At 36.8% G+C, this 20,990-nt stretch overlaps 1 protein-coding gene across 1 annotated transcript in view; it reads right to left on the bottom strand.

Annotated features, from left to right (window-relative positions):
* b4galt2 (UDP-Gal:betaGlcNAc beta 1,4- galactosyltransferase, polypeptide 2) overlaps nt 1–20,990 on the bottom strand; it is a 356,229-nt gene that overhangs the window by 11,789 nt on the left and 323,450 nt on the right. Inside the window, exon 7 of the mRNA XM_030161145.1 lies at nt 9,758–9,862. Coding sequence (XP_030017005.1) covers nt 9,758–9,862 — 105 coding nt within the window. The remainder of the gene's footprint in view (nt 1–9,757; nt 9,863–20,990) is intronic.

Raw genomic sequence — 20,990 nt, 5'->3', positions numbered from 1 at the left:
GCTTTTTTTATGTCACAACTGCACAACAATGCATTTCAAGTGCCGAGGCTGTGTTTGTTAGCGGCGGCTGGACCTTTCTTCAGTTAAATGAGCCAAAAGATAAAGGAGTATACACTTTTATGCAAAGCCAGTGGGATACTTTTCCTTTGAAATGTACAAAAGAGCTCTGATTTACTTTTCCAGTTAATAATTCAGTTTTAAGCGCAACTTCAAAGACGTTTAATCACATAGAAACGCCTGAAATTAAAGTTTCTGGTCAAGTTTCTTAGGATAGAAATTTTCCGAGGTGTTCAGACACGCTCAAACAAAAGGGGATATTTTGTAAAGCATCTATTTTGTACCGCAGCAGCTCAAAAAACAAACTCTGTGCAGAATGATATGAAAAATTGACGTCAAATTTGCACATTAACTGTAGCCATTATCCTTTTTTAATCTCCTCATGAACTAGTTGAACTAAAACTAGATTCTGACTGTAGAAGCTGGAGTAGCATGGTCAAAACGCTGCAATATGATAATGTCACTTGAGATCAAACTGAAATAATATCGAAGCAGAGTTCACTATATCTTCATTCTGCTGTTGCTACTGCTGCTATTGATTTTTGTGTTGGGAGGCATCGCTGCCTGACCTATCCAGCCATGAAAACAGGGGCCTCTTAGAAGAGAATAAACAGTGATAATCCACGTTTAAGCAGCTTAATGTGAGGTGCTATACTCCTGGTGATTAATGTGTCTAGAAGGGCTCATCTCTACATATTGGGTCTCATTCATCAAGCCATAAAATAACGCATTAACACAGGAAGCGTTTTTACACATTCGTCTGAAAGGCAATTTAAAGGGGTGTAGCCAAGAACGGCGTTTACGACTATATCTCTAAAAGCAATATTAGGTTTAGTGAAAATGTTTTGTACATGACATTATAATATTAGTGTCCACAAAGGTTAAGATGATTTCACCGGTCTGACATTCCTCTACATATGAACCTCTTATTCCTTTCAACAGCCTCAGGAATATATTTTAATTTCCCTTTAAAGTATAAACAGAAATTTTGTTTGAATAAATACTGTGAGGAAACAAAATGATTTTTTCTACATGAATCTTTCAACATCTTGCAATGAGAGAAATGTCATAAGTATTTGGAATGATGTTTACTTCTCATCTGGTGTTTGTGCAGGATGGAGTGTAATTCGTCATAGGGGAAAAATAACGCGCCTTAGGTCCAGTTTGGCTGTTTTTTCCAGCATTTAGATCTGATTGGATTAGATTAGATGTTATTGATCCCACAACAGGGAAATTCAACGGTCAACGCAGCAACAGAATAAAGTGCAAGAAAACACGTGCATGCATAAAGATAGTGCCAAAAACAATATAAAATAGTCATAATGATAGTAATAAACATAACATGCCATGTACATTTAACACCCCTCGGCAAACAGTAACATTCTGTTGAAAGTTATTACCTTATAATTTAGCTTAGATTGTCTTTGTGTAACATTTATTAAATACATATTTATATTTGAAAGTACTCAGATGTTATAACTGCACAAGGCCATTTGACCTTGAAAAAGTAGGTCATGGTCACCTATTTTCAATAGGCTTCTGCTCCATGCCAAGATGCATCCACAGTATACATCTGGTGCAGATATCTCAATGCATTCTTCAGATAATGTGATTATGTTGTTGAATGGACAGACAGACAGATGACAAAATGATTACAATACCCCCTCAGCCAGAAGTTGGCTATACAGACTAAACCAGTGTTATTCAACCTTGGGGTCACGACCCCACATGGGGTCGCCTGGAAATTCTAGTAATTTATTTTAATAGAATTACTAATAAAAAACATTTTTTAATGATTCAATATACATTTCATTATAATTAAAACATCATCCACTTTTCCTAATAAAAATCAAGTTCAAATCAAACGCAGGATATAATATCTGATATATCTTGATTGACCCGATCATGTGACCGTGTGTCTTACTACACTTCAACCTGCCTGGACACAGTCAGAAAACTGGACCAAACAGAGAATGGAAAGATTTCTTCACTTGCCTGGCCCCACTAAGACATTTCTAAGACATACTGAGAAGCAGACACAAAAAAGGTGCATTATACACATTATATAGCCTAAATGTCGTCTAAAATTTATGTTTATTTGCAACATATAGCAAACTATTACATGATCAAAGACAAATTAATTTGAGCAAACAAATGTTTCCGTTTTGAATGTCTGGGGTCGCCAGACATTTGTGATGTTAAAATGGGGTCATGAGCCAAAAAAGGTTGGGAACCACTGGACTAAACTATATAGACTATGTACATATTTACAACAGAGTGGAACTGCAAAATGTCAGACAGTACAGATGGGACACATACATATACATAAGAACTATTTAATATGTCTTGTTGCAGAAATAAAGAACAGGAGTACCATAAGAGTCATTATTAAAGAATGATTAGTTTTGTTTTTGTTTACAGTCTCTTCATGCTAAGACATTTAAAGGTTTAATATGTGTGGACATAAAGTTTGTGTTGGAGTCTGTTTTATGCTGGAGGCTGGTTGCTGACATGAGCTAAGCCAGGGTTGGCTTGGGTGTCTACATCCACAATAACAGTGTGTTAACCCCTGAACAACCGAATTTATAGACAAGTATATTAAAAAAGTATTATTTGTGTTTTTGCTTTTAATTTGACTATAGCTCATAAAATAGATATAAATTAGGGCATAATGGTCAATAGTAATGACAAAGTCATAAAACAGCTTTTCCCAGCTCAGGGGATAGAGATGGTTATTTTCAGAGACTGGGGGAATACAAACACGGTCTCAGCTGATTTTATAATGAAAATGGTTTGATGCAAATGTGCAACAGTGGACGTTAAGGGGTAAACAACATTTTTTTGTGTGTGTGAAAATCCTCACACTCATCTCTTTTCCAAGTACCATTATCTTGGAAACTGAACATTAGCCACTGTGACCAATACATTTTTTGTCAGTTTGGATCTGAAATAACTTAATAGAAAGTGATACAGTGACAAAAACAGATCATATCAGCCATAGATCTGTTCTTAAGGTTGGCTGGTGCTGGTTTGTTTGAAGAGCACTTCAGGATTTCTTTTCCCTGCCAGACAAGGCTGTATGATGGCAAAGTAAAGCAGCAACAGTACTCTAAATAAAGCATACCCTCAAACTTGTATTGATTTTTCAGGTGGCCTTTTTTTGATGAACCAAGTAGACATTCCAAACAAACACTTTCAGACTGTGATTCTTCCTGTCCTTGAACAACTCCTGTTTGTATAAAAGGATAGAAAATGCAAGTATTGCATCACCATCTTAGAAGGGGCAGGTCAAAATAGGTTATTGATCTGCTTCATGACACATAAAACCAATACGAATTAACCATAAATTAACTTTTGATGATGATTATTTTATCATTTGAAATGTTTTATTATTGCAGATCTGTTCTTGCTCAGTTTTATTTTTTTTATCTATAGCTTAATTTGCTGCTGTTAAATAGTGAAATGTTAATTGGTAATGTGGTTTTAAAATGCTATATAAATAAAGATCGTTATTATTATTATTATTATTATTGTTATTATCGTCATTCTTCTTATTATTATTATTATCAGTAGTAATAGTAATCTCTAACTCAACCTTCACTGCAAGTACATTAAAAAAAATCCTCTATCCTCAAAGGGACACTAAATACGGAGGTCTTTTTGGTGGAACTGATCTGAAAAATCACTCAGAGATGGAGAATTAAACTCCTCAGCTTTAAAAAAGAAATCACGTCACAAATCATTTTCATGTGTTCATTTAAATGTGGATTTTTTTCTCCACATTTCCATTTCTCTGATTTTTGATCAAGACTCTTCTGTCCTTCAGGTTCCTTTAATAAAGACACAAACGCTTTCATAAACTCAAACAAGGGCTGCACGATTTTGGCAAAAAAAAAATCCCGATTTTTTTCCTCTAAAAACTCGATTTTCGATTTCGATTTTTGGGTATAACTAGAAAAGGTAACAGCAGTCAACATGTCGTTTTCGTGAGCAGCCCACAATGCAAGCCATTGCTCTGACCTCAAAGCTGTGATGGGATCACTTGATGAACCTACAGTTTTGTTTTGTTTTTTCTCTTCATTAAATCTTTGAAATGAAGTAGAGTATACAAACAATGTACACAACAAGAAAATAACATAAGTTTGTCAGGGGGAATACACTATAAGAAAATGTCCAAATCAGAGCAAATACTGATAGTTGTTACAACCTTTTTGTTTCCACATTTATCTAACAGCTTTAAATAAATTTCAACATCTTACAAAACATAAATAATATTTGGTTTTGTGTTACAGAACTTACATTTGTGAATGAAAAATTTAGCAAGTAAGAGGACTAAATTAATTATTAAAAAAAAAAAAAGTTTTTTTTTTTCTTTCTTTTCTGGGTATCTGGCCCACAGAAGTGATACCAGTGTCAGTCAGTGACAGGCATCAGCCGTGCGTGTGTGCGTGGACCAGGTTAATATGAGTGTTCCCCATGCGGTTCTATTTAAACTGGGGGATCCGTGCGTGGAATAGACCGACCCAGGACACGCTGGAGGGATTCTATCCCTGGAGCTGGTGGATGTGTGTGGGCACAGGGCTGTCTGGGCTCCTCTGCTGAGGCTGATGACCCCGAGACCCGGACCCGGTTCGGAAGAAGACAGTACGGTACGGATCCGGGACAACGGAAGATGAGTGATCCGCTTGCAGTTATATTTCAATTGCGGGATCCGTGCGTGAAGCCACGGCTTATATTGGTATAAGTACTGCGGGTTCATGAACAGATTTAACGTCCGGTCATTACACGGACTTCTGTGAAAGACCGCTGTCACAGGAAGAGCCTACGGTAGCCCACAGGTACGCGGAGGCGCGCGGCCCGGAGGCATGAGAGAGATGAAATCGATTTTACGATTTCCCTTTTTTAAAAATTGTCCTAATTAAAAAATCCGATTTCGATTTAAAATCGATTAATCGTGCAGCCCTAACTCAAACAAACATTTGATTTTTTTGGTGTATGATGTTTTTGCCAAAGCAACCTGGAGGACAAGAGAGGAGCATTCCAGATCTGATATTATTTGTTAATACTTAATTATATAATAATAATAATAATAATAATAATAATAATAATAATAAATAATTTTAAATAATAATTTCGCTTAGTTTAGTGTTCATAGGTTATAGTCATTCTATTTTATTTTTTTAAATACTTTTCCTACCATGTTCACTTTGCACCATGGGGCCTTAGAGTCTTGTAATTTCACTTTTCTGTATGTGATGCACATATGGCACAAACTGATAATAAAGCTGACTTTGACTTAAATACAGCAGATTACAAAGTGCTTTGACAGGAAATGGGAAACTCCAAGCAGTAAGTGCGAGCAGCATTACCAATTAATGCTTCACTATTAACAGCAGCGAACAAAGCTATAGATTAAAAAAACAAAAACAAAAAAAAACCCTCACAGAACTGTCACAAAGCTTACTTAAAAGAAATCAACAGAAAATAAAACAAAAATCAGTAGGTTCAACACTCAGTCTTGACAACAATGAAATAAAAGGCAAGACAATAACACATGATAAAAATAGGACCATGTCTCTGTATCTCACCGACATGTTCGATCAAGAAACAATAAGTTGAATGTGTGAGGTTGTCCAGTTCTGCTGCTTTTTTAGAGTCCTGTGGTCTGGATGCAGGAGATCAATCTCCCAACAGAACTGGGTGGTACTTTCACTGGAGGAGAACTGAACTAATTCAATGAAAGTCCATATATGACTTCCTATCAGTGCTCAGTAGTAACTATACTGATATCTCTAACTATTTATGTTATAAGCCATCAAAACATGGACAATTGTAAGTAAAGGCAAATTTTTAATATTTAAAAAAAAAAAATCATCAAAATGTAAAAATTTCTCAAAACTGCTTAAAAACTTTATGAACATTGTCCCAAGGAAGCTATATATAAATTTTAAATGAATCAAATCAATAGTTTCGTCTGGGATGTTTGAAGAAATTGCCAAAGAAGATGACGATGAAATTGAAAAAAATGATACTGGACACAACGGTACAGCTAAAAACAGTAAAAGTGGTTGGAGTTATATCATGCCAAAGACAGGTTTCTTTAAAGTAGATGTATTTATATGTTGTTGGGTAAGATTTCTCATTAATCTGGAAAAAAAACAAAACCCACACTTGTACAACTATCTATGACTGTTCAGACCTCAGTTAGAGGAAGGTGGACTTATTTATATCTGCACATCAGTCTTCATTTACGTTCTGTGGAAAAAAGTGGAAAGTCTCCTCATCATCTCAGTTGTAAAGCTTGTTTATGTCATTATAGTCAACTCCTACTAACATGGAAGGGAACTCACTGTGTGTTTTATAACGGACTCATACTGTATCTCTGAAGCTGGAATAATGTTCTTTTCAGACACATTCCTCTTTTTATTCCTATTTATACACATCTGTAATCACCTTTAACCAGGTCTAATAATTACTTACTGAGTCCCAGTTACACTTTGTCTATCAAGAATAAATCACATCGTCCCAATCATTTCATGAGAAGAAGTAAAAATATTGTCTTCCATCTTCGATCAAAAGTGTCCCGTTAGAGATAATGATTTTTTTACACTCAACAGCCCATGCTGCCAAAGAAAGTACAAAAACCTGGTCTTTTATGCTTTAATTACTTCTTTTTTTTTTTTTTTAATTATCTTTTTATTGGTAAGACAAATGTCCATCACATGCATTAATTACAGCCTTAATCATTCAAGAAGTTAAAATAGGATGGATATAGAAAGTTTCAGTGATTATATCCATATTGCCCTTCTCGAATTTCCTTTTATGGACCATTAATTTCAGTTGAAACAATAACACAACAAAACAGAACAGGTGAGCACACCACCTCAGACAATCACAACCTCACATAAAAGCAGATAGACTCACACAAAGCACAAATACAATCAAATGAAATCAGATCTGATTGGTTTTACATACTCAGTCCATTTGGACCAGATATTATAATTTTTTTCTTTTTCATCTCTGAGGGAAAAAGATATTTTCTCCATAACATAAATCTCATTGACAATTCCAATCCATTCATCAATGGTGGATGGTTCAACTTTTAACCATTTCCTCCTTACAGATTTCTCACTGGCTGCCAACAGTATAGCCGGTAATTTTTTGTCTTTATCCTCCTCAGACCCAGCTATGGGTTTTCTGTCCACATTTGTGGACAAGAGTTTCACAACTTTATACAAAACGAAAAGAAAACTGTCCACCACAAAGGCCATTCCATAAAAACTTTAAAAACTGCAACTGAAAAAACTGTTGCATCATGATGTTTCCAATATAGGCACTTATTTAATAAAAAACAAAAAAAGCTTGTACTGTGCTGACATTTCCTGGGTCTTAGGACGTTAATGTTCCATGACTCAAATGGTAGATTGCCCAAGCCTTAATTACTTCTTAAGATTTATACCTTGCAATATGAACTGCACAGGTATAGATTAAATTAAATACCAAAGAGAAATTTTACTTGGAGTTTTAGCCTAACATATCAGGGGCCAAAAATGTCTCGTTAGAGAGCGAACTTTAATTGATTGCCATTCCAAAATGTATTTAAATATAAAGCAGCTCCTTGTTTTGGATAATCCCTTATGGTCCAACTAAAGCAAAAATGAATTTAAAAGTCAAAATGTGGGTCATTTAGCAACACTAATCTGTCAAATTGTCTCTAAAATGTCCAGTCAAAGAGATTTCGAATACCTATTGTTTTGACCCACAGACAACAGTGTATTAGGGATGTAACGATGTGAAAATTTCATATCACGGTTATTGTGACCAAAATTATCACCGTTATTATTATCACGGTATTGTTGAAATGTACTGAAAATGTTCAAAAAGTACTTATACACAACCTGAAATAATTTAACCAAGTTGTATTTTGAAAAAAAAACAACAAAAAAAACAAAACAAAAACAAATGAAATAATAGGCACAATGTACTTTCTATTGGCAGAAAAATCAAATATTAACATGTAAGTTTCAAACATACAAATGTGCATTAAAGATGGCACCTTATAGCCATTGTTTGACCATTTTCCACATCTAGTTTGTGTTGAAAGTGCGGTGATCAAACACAGTTATCATAATTAGAATTTAAACGGTAATACTAATCCAATGTTTTTCAACCTTGGGGTCGGGACCCCACATGGGGTTGCCTGGAGTTCAAATGGGGTCACCTAAAATTTCTAGTAATTGATAAAAATAAAAAATTAATAAAAAATATATGGTGAGTTGACAGAGACAATCATAATCCATAAAAGACATGACAAACTGAGTCTGAAACTGAAGCACTGTGGTACTGTTTATCTGTTAAATTATCTATTATCTATCTATTATCCATTTTTATTTTTTTATTTATTGATTTTGTTGTTTTTAAAAATTGTATGGCTTTTTAATCTATTCTTGTATTTTACTCTTTATTTGGGTTTTATTTATTCTTCTGTATAGCACTTTTACCTTTTTTGTACAGTTTCTATGTCTTTAAATCTATTCTGTATTTTATTCTTCTGTTTTGGTTTTAATTATTCTTCTGTACAGCACTTTGGTCCACTGCAGTTGTTTTGAAGTGCTTTACAAATAAAGTTGGATTGGAAATGTTCATTGGGGTTGGTTTCAGATGCTGCAGCTCTTTCATAATTCATAGTTTGAGTTATTGTTTTTTTCTGCCTCCATCCATCATAATATACATTACACAGTCTAAATGTCCTCTAAAATTAATGTTTATTTGCAACATAGTGTAGCAAACTATTACATGATCAAAACCAAGTTAATTTTAACAAAAGAAAAAAAGTCTCTGTTTTGAATGTCTGGGGTCACCAAAAATTTGTGATGTTAAAATGGGGCCACGAGACAGAAAAAGTTGGGAACCACTGTACTAACTGTTGGGAATTTTACAGCGATTTATCATTATACCGGTAATCGTTACATCCCTACAGTGTATATGTACGCTCCTATAAAACACATCCACTGAGGGTCATTCAAACCTTCCCCGTTCCCCTCTGAGCCTCTTTTCAACTTTACAGCACTTTCCAAAATGATGTAGTGGGTGGAGTCAGAGTCCAGTGGTCCTATACTATAATGCACTTATACCTACAAAGCTGCTGAGGCACTTTATAAAACCAAGACTGCAATAAAACACTCTGCTTCACACTGAACTATGTTAAAGTGCAGTTTCCTTCAAGGAGCTGCTTAGTGGTCGGCGGCACGATCAAACTGGATTAACAACGGGCAGCTCCTTGGTGTGAATGTGCACAATGTCAAAATACACAAGCACGGACCTCTAATCTGACCATCTCTAGTGCGGTTCAGTATCTTAAGAATATAACCTGAGCAAAACTGGACACAATAAAAGCAGATAATATGGACGCTTTTGAACCGAGGCGTTATGATAAATTGCTTTTTTGTGTCACTGCTGGCCTTACAATGACTGTGTTGCTCATGTTTCGCTTTCTAAGCACGCTATGTCTGCGGAGCTAAGCTAAATACAAGAACATGTTATTAATAGTGCGGCCTTTCGGGCACCACATAATCATAATTCTATCAAATGGAAATGAAAAATGAGTGAAAAACATCCGAACGGTTTAGCTGCGAAACAGAAGCAGCGCCATCGATCCGAATTTAAAGCCAGAGAACGAGTTTGGACAATGATGCAGTACCTCTGTGGGTTGGGCTCGTTGTGTTTGTCCCGCTCGTGTTTAATCATTCTGTAGCGGCCGATGCGGACGTCTGGCCTGGACACCTTCATCCCATTCAGAGTGATCCTGCAACGCATACAGAGACGATATCTATTAGAGAGTAAAAAGGGAAACAAATACAGAGACAAAGAGAAAGAAGAGGCTGAGAGCAAAAGGAAGGAGAAGATGGGTGGTTTGAGGAAAGGTAGGATTACAACCAACAGCTATTAGGTCATTTATCATTAGAACTAAAGTTATATGATATATTGGTATTAAATAAAGAGTATAGTGTGATGGAAAACAGATAGGAAAGGACTGGCATTGTAAGAGTGAATTAAAAAGTGCAGTTATTATATGGATCTATTTTGGTTGAACCCATAAAGAACCACTGCTACTTTTGTGTTAGTTCCGACATAAATTTTTCTCTCCATTTAACCTTTCTTAAGTGACTTATCACCATTTATCGTAATATTATCATCTCCAGTTTGCATTTTTTTCAGTGAAAATCAGGTATTTTCCTATATTTATTTTACTGATCATGCACTTTAATCTTCTCCCCGTGTCTGCGTGGGTTCTCTCTGGGTACTCCGGCCTCCTCCCACCATCTAAAGACATACACTGATAGGTGAATTGGTTAATCTAAATTGTGCATAGGTGTGAATGTGAGAGTGATTGTTTGTTTCTATATGTCCACCCTGCGATGAACTGGTGACATGTCCAGAGTGTACCCCGCCCTCGCCCATAAGTAGCTGGGATAGGCTCCAGCGACCCCCGTGACCTTAATGAGGTAAAGCAGATTCAGAAAAAATGAATGAACTAGAAGCACTCGGAGAGCGCAGACCTCCGCCAAGGCTGATCAGTGGCCCCCCCCCGTGGGCCCCCCCATCCCCGATCACCACCAAAATTTAATCATTTCTTCCTTATCCCATTTCCAACAAACCCTGAAAATTTCATCCAAATCTGTCCATAACTTTTTGAGTTATGTTGCACACTAACGGACAGACAAACAAACAAACAAACAAACAAACAAACCCTGGCAAAAACATAACCTCCTTGGCGGAGGTAATGAATGACTGTACTTTAATCATCATGCCAAGATTACATTTGAGGGTTATTATACCAAAAACAGAGAAAACTTGAGAAAAAGTGACTTTTTCAGTCAAACATATCAATAATTAAACATAAACCAAGTGTCTCCATCCACTGTCATTGATCAAACTCCATGGGTTTTACTGGTGAATCAATGTTGTAGAAGATGGCGGTGTTTCCACGGTAACTATGAAGCCTCTGAATGTCCAAATAGGTCATATCTGATGACCATGAAAAGATGACAAACTGCATTTTACACCAATTATTTACACTAGTGGCATTGTACCTGTGGTGCCACTGTACGATAGCATAAGAGACTAAAATCACCCAGCATACCTCACAACATTTGAATACGGACATAAAATTGTGCCTAGTAGATAGTTAGGTAATGTTTCTATTCATTTGGTGAGTTTGGCGGCGATCGGGCCAGTGAGGGCTGAGGAAAACCCATACAAATGCCATCCTGTGCTGCAACATCAGGACATTGATCGGACGAACGGACACAGAGCATGCATTATATAGTAGGATATATTGATAGGATTAGTGGATCAACAGTTATTTAACAGTTTACATCAGTAGATGCTTATGGTCACTGGTAGGGCTGCTCGATTATAGAAAGAAACAATAATCACGATTATTTTAGCAATAACTGAAATCACGATTATTAATAACGATCATTTGTTAACCTTAAAGTTGTTTATTTTATTTCTTGCAAAACAATGTAAAATATACTCTTTAAACATAAATAAAGCTTTTAAACACTGAAACAAAGTATGTTCACTTTTGTACGAAACAAAAAAAAAAAAAATCTCTGAATGCAAATAAGCATACTGTAAATTCAAGTATGTTTCCTTTTGTAAACAAATAGTGCAGTGTAATTAAACTGCTATAGACTTGCCATAGAACTGGAGCAATAAAAAAAAAAAAAAAAAAAAAAAAAAAGCGCAAATTATGAATTCAAGTATGTTCAGCGTAGTAGCAGCTCGAGTAAAATGATGTCTTGAAGGCAAAACCTAGCGTTTGTCCAGTGGAGTCACCATTTGTCTGAATCCCGAGTTGTCAGTGGTGTTACTGGAGCACATACCTTTAACCAGGTAATGGGCAATGGATTGTTATCTTTTGGTGTCTCTCCGATGTTGATGAGTACGGAATTGCAGCGTAAAGAGATTTGGAGATTGAAGATTGCATTGCGGATGAAGCTGTAGACGGAGTTGCTTTTTTTGTGTTTTGGTTTTTCATAAGATTATCATAAAGGTTGCGTTGGTTAAACTTTAGATGATTAAAAAAGTTTGTTGTGTTAGCGGTCAGTGCAGACACAACTACGAAACACTTATTGCACGTGATGTGTTTTTGCTCTTTGTCTTCTTCATCAAACCCAAAGTGATTCCACACAATTGAATTTGACTTGCCTTTTTTGTTTACCAAGCGCTTCTGCTGCGATTCTCCTGCCATTTTTCCAGACTGCTAGGTACAACTTTCCTGGTGGGGTGGACCTGCCGGCTAGCTGGCAGCTGTAGCTTAGAGGGGGGCGGGGCGGAGCAGCTCATGGTAGCTTGCATACGCGTGAATTAAAACAACTCCAAATTAATAATCGTTTTTTCTCGATTACATAATTTTTGTAATCGTTGAGTGTAATAATCAAAATCGTAATTGAATTTCAATTAATTGCACAGCCCTAGTCACCGGTGTATATTTGGGTCTTTATGGGTTAAAAGTCTCTCAAATTTTGGATCAAGTCACAGTAGATAGCAGATACATAAAACAATCTTTGCATGATCTATGTTTATTTGATTTCTACTGTTGGCTCAGTGTTTAAGAACACTGCAAACCCTCACACATGGCTCTCAGGGTTCTGTTTACCCTACAGATTGCATATCCCAACTCCCCAAAACACTGAACTTTTCAAAGAGTGTCGAACACAAACAAATGAACAAGCAACCCAGCAGATCCCCTGGCTCTTACTCCCAGAAAAAAAACAAGTATATAAGAAAACTCTGGAAGAGTCTTTTGAAATCAGCAAGAGAAACAAACTGTTCAGCTTCGGGAGCTGTGAAGTTCACGGACACCAGCTGGGAAAAAGGCAGGAACACGCAGTGCGGTTCGATTTTAACAACACGAGATCAAAACTTTTTCGACAAAGTGGTAACACTGTATTAACACTGAGATGTAAAACAAAGATAAATCTGCGAGTTATATCTCATGCAAGAATAAAAAGAGTGTAGACAACACAAAAGATAAGAGATCTGTTCCAAATAAAAGCCAGCTGTGACAGGTATCGATATTCACACCTGCAATGACACGGACTCATTTGTTTCCCCCCGTCCCATTCTTCGACGGTCAGTCTTAAAAGCACCCATGCCTGATATTAGTGTTCACAGCTGCCCCTCTTTCTGTTTTTGTCCTCTCTCCTCCAGCAATCCTTTACTCCTGAGTTTTTTTCTAATCTTTTTTTCCATTTTGTTACATCTTTCTTTTTCCACCTTTCAAAGTTTTTTCAAGGCCAACACGATGCAGCAAAACAAACTTCAACCAGAACATTTCTTGTTGAAGTAAGATGAATCATCCATCTAAACTAAAATATTTAAAATAGCACCAGCCTGATCGATTCATCAAAATATTGTGACAAGTGACCTCTACCATGCAGAGGTGGGAAGAAGTACAGCTGTTTGTTGCTTTCTTTTGAGTATTTTTCTAAGAGCTTACAAATTTTACTCCTTACATTTTAAAAGAAATAGCTGTACTTTCTACGTACAACTTTAAAAACAGGCTCATTAGATCTCTGCCACAGAGGTGAAGAAAACTAGGATGGATGGATGGATGGATGGATGGATAGATGGATAGATCGATCGATCTTCCAGGACACATGCAAAATAAACAGTGCACTTGAACGAAGTTTTGTTGCATGACTCTCAAACACAATATAAAAGGTAAATACAGCTGTCAAATATTCAATCTCAATAAAAGTGCTATCTTATATTATAAAAGGGAAGTGGACTCTGTGTGTGTGTGTCTTAGGCATCACACAGTTGCTGACTGCTGCAGTTGGACTATCAACTTGCAAAAATGACAAGTTGATAGGACTAATGCTGCGTTTCCACTGCGTGGTATCGGCTCGGCTTGACTCGACTCGGCCTTTTTGCGTTTCCATTACAAAAACGGACCTGGAATCTGGTACCCAGTACTAGTTTTTTTGGTATCACCTCCGCCGAGGTTCCAGGACTGGGGACCAGATACTAAAACGTGACATGTAAACACTGCAGACCACTGACTGGTCAGAGAGTTGTCTCTGTGACCCGCCGTTTTACAAAAACAGATGCGGAAGTTGACAGTAAATACAGCGGTAGGTTAATCCACATGATGACAGCCCGCAAAACTACACCATGGTTTGTCGAGGAGGTTCAGACGTAAAAATTCAGCATGAGCTTGACGAGACAACACGCAATGAGTAAGTTTATCAACAACTCTCTGAGCAGACGACACAGAAGTAATGCGCCGCATCACTATGACGTCCAGGTACTCTATAGTTAGTAGTATCCTGTAATGGAAACGGTCTCCAGGAATAGGACCTGGTACCTGAGTCGAGTCGAGTCAAGCTGGTTCCATGTAGTGGAAACGCGGCATAATATTTTGGGAGATATTAGTAACTGTGGAGTACAATAGCCTCGGTAAAGCCAGGTAAACTTCATGGTAGAATCCTCTGATGGTCTTATTGACGTAACTGTTTAACCCCTTGAATTAAAGCTGAAAGTTCACACTTTAATCAGATCTTGGTTGTTTAATCTCAGATCCACTGTGCTGGTCTACAGAGGTAAATTAAAACACTTTTCCAACTGTTCAAATACTTCTGGACCTGACTGGATCTGGGGATTCCTACATGATATCCTCCAATGCTTCCCTGCAATGACCTCTTGCTACCCTTTTGCCACAGCATGTAAAAAAAAATTTCTAGGTCCACCATTGTACCAAACATCAATCACTGCTAAGTCGACAACGAAAAAGTGAAGATTTTTCATCCTGTTGGAGCAGCAGTGTCAAACTCATTTTAGTTCAGGGGCCACATTCAGCTAAATTTGATCTGAAGTGGGCCGGATCAGTAAAATAATATAACATATATAACAATATAACAATAATATAGAAATAATGTCAATTCCAAACTTTTCTCTATGTTTTAGAGCGAAAAAAGTAAATTTGCATTATGAAAATGTTTACATCTACAAACTATCCTTTCAAACAATGTGAATCACATGAAGAAACTGAAAAAATAAGTGTAATTTTAACAATATTCTGTCTCAGTTTATCATTTCCACATGTGCATTATAACTTACAGATCACAGTGGATCTACAGACGCACAAAACATTTAGTAACAGACAGAATCTTGTTAAAAATGTACTTACTCAGGATGTTCATATTTGTTCAGGTTATTCACATTTTTTGCAAAATTATACTTTATTTTAGTGTAAATACATGAAAATATTTACATTTACAAACAGAATAATTTGGAGTTATCATTATTCATATGTTATTATGATCGTATTTTACTGAATCCTGCCCACTTGAGATTGAATTGGTCTGAATGTGGAACCTGAACTAAAAGGATTGTTAATATCTTAGTGTAACTCTTGCATTTCACAAATTCATCCCAAGGGCTGGACTGGACCCTTTGGTGGGCCGGATTTGGCCCCCAGGCTGCATGTTTGACACCTGTGTGTTGGAACTTTACATCCTATTATTTCAATCTGCTAATGTTCTGTTCCACGAAACACCTTTGATTGTATTGTTTCTGCACTTGGCATTTTTGGCATTGGCGTTCCCACTCTTGTCAATTCTTCATTTTTTGGGTGTTACAGACAATAACAAACTATCATTGTTCATTAAGCTCCTTATTCTGTTGTTCATCAAGTATGATTTACAGTTGGCCAGCTACAAATTACGAGACAAACAAATCATTAATCTGCTCTGGCATATATTCATCACAAAAATTATCCCTTGGACTCATACAGCCTAACAGTTGAAGAAGTTCTGGCTGATGTGACCACGGTCGAGGTCCACAAGCGCCGCAGGGCAAAAGGGGTTATTTTAAAGACGCAGATCTGTGCATGATGTATAATTAACCTGACTGAAAAGCTGGGGAAGGAAGAAGAGGCCTGCCTTGCTCAATCATAGTCTCTTTGCACCAATAAAGCTTCATATTATGCAAATGCATGGATGCTCACATGTGCACAAACGTAAACACAGAAGGACACTGACGATCATCTATGCATGAGTGCCGAGTCAGCAGAGCCACTGTGACTGGAGACAATAGTAAAGAGACAGCAAAGATGCAACGATCTGTGATTTAGTTTTCCAATGAATTTATTTATGGGGAGGCTGTTTTGATGCAGTCTGAGTTTTGCCTCTTTTGGGTTGATGTGCTTTTGATGGAACAGGGCTGTGTTAGGGGTTATTTACATTTCGGCGGTCTGTAAAGAAGATGAGATGAGAGAATAATGCAAGGTGAAAGGAGTAGGGCAAGGGGGAGGAACGCAGGGGAGATGAGGATAAAGAGAGGTGAGATAACGGCAGGAGAGGAGGAGAAGGAAGGTGAGAAGAAGTAAGCCATCGAGAGGGAGTGGAGAGGTGAAAAGAACAGTGGAGGGAGGACGGAGAGAGGTGAGGGCACGAAGAGGCTGAAAAAGGAGAGGGAAGACATGGATATGAATGATATCGAAAAGAGGTCATGGTTAAAAACTCAGCCACGGGATAATTCACGGGAAACCTCTGTTTGCAAACACCTCTTAAGCTCAGTTTTTAACCAATAAAGACCCAGGGCTGCTTTTAAAGCAGGTCTAAAATACATTTTTCTCTATATTTAGGGTGTTTTCAGACTGGGTATTCAGATCCGTGCTGTACCTGGATGCGCCCACACCTTTCCTGCAGATGTTGCATTCACAAGCACGTACTGCAGCCCATGCCCAAGAACAAGTGGGTGTTACAGGGCTGAAATAGGTGGCGGTGTGGAAGGAATTCTGTAGCTACCCAACAAACGTGGAACTGACAAACCCTTACATCCTCAACCGAATGACTGTTCTGTTCACAGGCAATACTTTTCTGTTAGCCTGTTTGAGGCAAAGAGAAGAAGCGCGACCTCCGTTGTCCCTGATATACAGTGCGCAGACATATGCCCACAAGACAAATGCCCACAACCTTAATGAAAAAAGAGACAAATACCCACAACTTAGTCATAATATTTTATTAGCAAGAAAAGTAACAAAATTATATACATTGTTAGGGTTAGGGGTTAGTATTTGCATGCTTCATATAGTTTCCCAATTGGAATAATGCCATACTACAAATTTTGGGCATTTGTCTCTTTTTTCATTAAGGTTGTGGGCATTTGTCTTGTGAGCATTTGTCATGGAATCCTGATATACCACCAAGTGGTTCAGTTGGTAAGGCAAGCCCGTGCTGCTTGGATCTGAGGCTTTTTTCAGGAGACAACAAGAGGGCCATCTATGGTTTGGGGGGAGGTTTGGTCATTTCCGTTATTGGAGTGGTGATTAGGTCACTTCCGGTCTCAGCTACGGATCGCTTTCACACGGCAACGTTCCGTACCGCAGTCCACTCAGTCCATACCCAGGACCACCTTCTCAGCTGTATTCGGGTACGGTACTTGCACACGGAACATTTGCATTCACATTGATAAAATTAAGTGGACTATGGGGTCCAACGTACTCCGATACGGATTTATGTACCCAGTGTGAAAACACCCTTAATCTTTCTTTAGTGATTTATCCCCATTTCTTCTAATATTATCCTCTGTACTTGCCATTTTTTTCTGTGAAAATCATGTATTTTCTTATATTTAATCTACTGATCAGGTAGATGTTCATTAAAGCAGCGTATGACTTTCATCGCTAATTTTTCTTCAAATTTGTAAAACCCTAGTGACAGCCTAATTATCACTAATCCATTAGTCTTTCTGTGCTCACACACCTGAATCACTTCCTTCACGGTGAACAACTTCGAAGATCACTCCATCACAAGCAGTCTGTTTACATAACCAACAGACACATCTCTCGGGCCTTTTTGGAATTTTGTTGCATTTGTCGCAAGTGTATTGTGGTAATAAATGTTATTTATAGAGCATTTTTCAAGAGACTCACACACTTTACAGTAATTAATAAAATAGAAACACAGCAATGCTTGACAGTAATAGAGAAAAAAAAAAAAAAAAAATCCCACCAGGATAAAAACACTCAAAGTAATCACAATTAACTCACATAATATGCATGTCTATATGCCACACACCACTGAAAGCTGTTTACCTGTAACACTAGTACAGGTTTACACTTAGACATTACTAAATAAAACTTTACAGTAAATTATTGAAATAAAACAAAATTCACACATTAATGTCATACCTGGTTTTATAGCAATTATGTTAAAAAAAAAAAAAATCTATGAATGAATGAGTATTTACATGATTTTCTCATCTTACTCTTTTCTTCTTCAAACTGTGAAAAAAAAAAAAGAAAATCCTTCAACTACAACAAAAAACAGTGACAGAGTAGCAGACGTAGCAGAAGTCGACACATTCATTACTCAAGTAGAAGTACAGATACGTGTGTAGTTTCCTCAAGGAGTACAAGTAAAAAGTTTGTCTGTTGACTGTTTCTAAGCTACTACAGTTTTAGTTCTGCTCTCTGACATCTCATTAAATAAACAACACCTTTTCTCTGCTGTCAAGTCTTCATCTGTCGTCTGTTTTGCCTTGTTACGTCTTTTACTTTGCTGCGGTCTGTCAAGCTTGATGACAGACGTATCTTGACATTGGGAAAGTCTGCTATGATGCAAAATGAAAAATAATCAGTACTCGAAGATACTAAAAGCAAATTCCCCAGCCTGTTTTAATGAGGTTAAGTATGATCAGCTACTATATACGGTGTACAGAAACTGCATAACTACATAATATAAAAGAAGGCCATCATACTAGCATTCCCTCAGTAGAGTTTACAACAATAGATCACACAGTGCACATTTAAATTTCAGATAACCAACTGCACTGTAAGACTGGTTAAGTTGAGTTTACTTAAAAAAATTGAGGAAACTAGTTGCCTTAAAAAATTTAAGTAATGAAAACTTGAGTGTATTAAACTTAAATGCTTGATATGAATGGAATTGCTATTTTAAGTTCAACACACTAAATGCCAAGTTAATTTAACTTCAATTTTGTTGCAATGTCAATTGCTTTGTATAATTATTAGACTTAAGATCATCAGTTCATTGTACTCAATTCCAAGTCAATTTAAATTAAAATCTTTTGCAATATAAATTGCTTTGTATAATTATTCAACTTAACATATTGTAGCATGGATGGACGTTAGACAGGAAGTTAGCTCAATGTAATTTGACAGTACAGGAAGTGCTTTTACTTTGACAAAGCATAAAAATTTACATTTAAAAAGAACAATCTGAGATGAATAGGAAAGCCATTGTTGGACCTATGGCTGTCACTCATGGTTTAGCTCTACAAAAATACAAAAACAAACACAAAAAGGCCAATAAACACTGCCATACACACATTAAGTCCAAATTTACACTAACACCACAACCCCACTGAACCCCTGCACAGAAAAATAACACATTTTCAACAACATGCCCAATACCCACAATGCAATGCAGAGATAAAAAGGTGTGGTCATGACTAAAACTTAGTGATTTAAATCCATTCGGTTTAAACTTTTCATACTTTTGACTATGTTTACAAATTAGTAGAATATACTTAACATTTTACAGTAATGTACTAAAACTTATATCATTTAAGTACATTGTAATTAAAGCACTTTAGAAAATACAAAGTCCAGTCTTACAATGTGGTGTTGAACAAGCAGTGACTTTGCTCTCATAAGCAACAAATTGTCCAACTGCTGTATTTCATTCATGGTTATTTTTTTCTTTTTGAATGTCCACTGAAGGGCTGCATCCAAAAGGAAGCCAGTCCACATAGACCTCCATGTTAATAAGGTCAACGTTACAGCAGAAATAAACATGTTTACAGCCCAGAACAAAAAAAAAAAAAAAAAAAAAAAAGTCTTCATAGTTCATTCTCCATGACAGCTGAACGAGGGGTTCATTTTTATCTAACTCATCCGTTTAGATTATATACAGCCAAAAGGTTCTGCTTAATTAACGGAGCAGCCACTGTGATTGACAGGTGAGTGTCATCGGTGTCTGGTGTGTTGTTTGTGTTTGATTAGCATTAGCTCAGCTGCTGAGTCAGACATTCAGAGCTTTGGTGTATTGAATAAAATTAATTTTTTCTCCCTGACAGGGAAGCATATTGAATTACAACCCTTTCAATGTATTGTATCATAGTATATAATACAAGTAGTATGTAATAAAAGTGCATAATGCTATTCATTGTTATATTACGGCCTGTATTAGGAATGTGGGATGGATGGATGGATGGATTATTAACATACTCCTCAACTGTGTAGTAATGCGTTATGTTGTACAAATGTGAGATGGGGGTGGGATTTAATATGTTTTCTTCTTCCCACTCCTTTTTGAGCAGTACATATTGAATTTATTTTATTACTAGTGTACATGGCAATTGCTATTTTTTTTTTTGATCACCTTTGTTTATTAATGTATTTGCTCTGCCATTAGTTCCTTGTACACAAAAGATGTTCGATTTTTTCTTCTGCTCAAAACAAATAAATTAATGAAATGATGAATGAATGAAAATGAACTGTGCCACTAATAGCAAAATGAAAATATTCCCCATCAAGTAACAGTTCTGTTCTGTAAAAATCATACTAACTGTCTCCAATATGTGCTGTAGTGGAAAAATAAAACACTTTGTATATCACTTTTTGGTAATTTCTTGTTTGTTTTAATGCATTGAGTACCTTGCGGATATAAGACAGTTTGATTTTACTAGTACAGTTTTAAGAACACACAAGTTAGAGGAACAGCTGAGGGGTCAAGGCTCTACAGTGGGGGGGTCGGGGGCAGATATCCCCCCATTTGGCCCTTGTAGATCTACCCTTGGTTGGTCGACATTGGAAACTGGTCTTAACTTCCCATAAGGCATGTTTTTCCTACATTGCTGAACTATATCTTGACAGTTTGAGTTTGGGCTTC

Source organism: Sphaeramia orbicularis, chromosome 17 (genome assembly GCF_902148855.1).
Source record: "Sphaeramia orbicularis chromosome 17, fSphaOr1.1, whole genome shotgun sequence".
Taxonomy (NCBI): domain Eukaryota; kingdom Metazoa; phylum Chordata; class Actinopteri; order Kurtiformes; family Apogonidae; genus Sphaeramia; species Sphaeramia orbicularis.
This window is presented reverse-complemented; position numbering and strand designations above follow the sequence as displayed.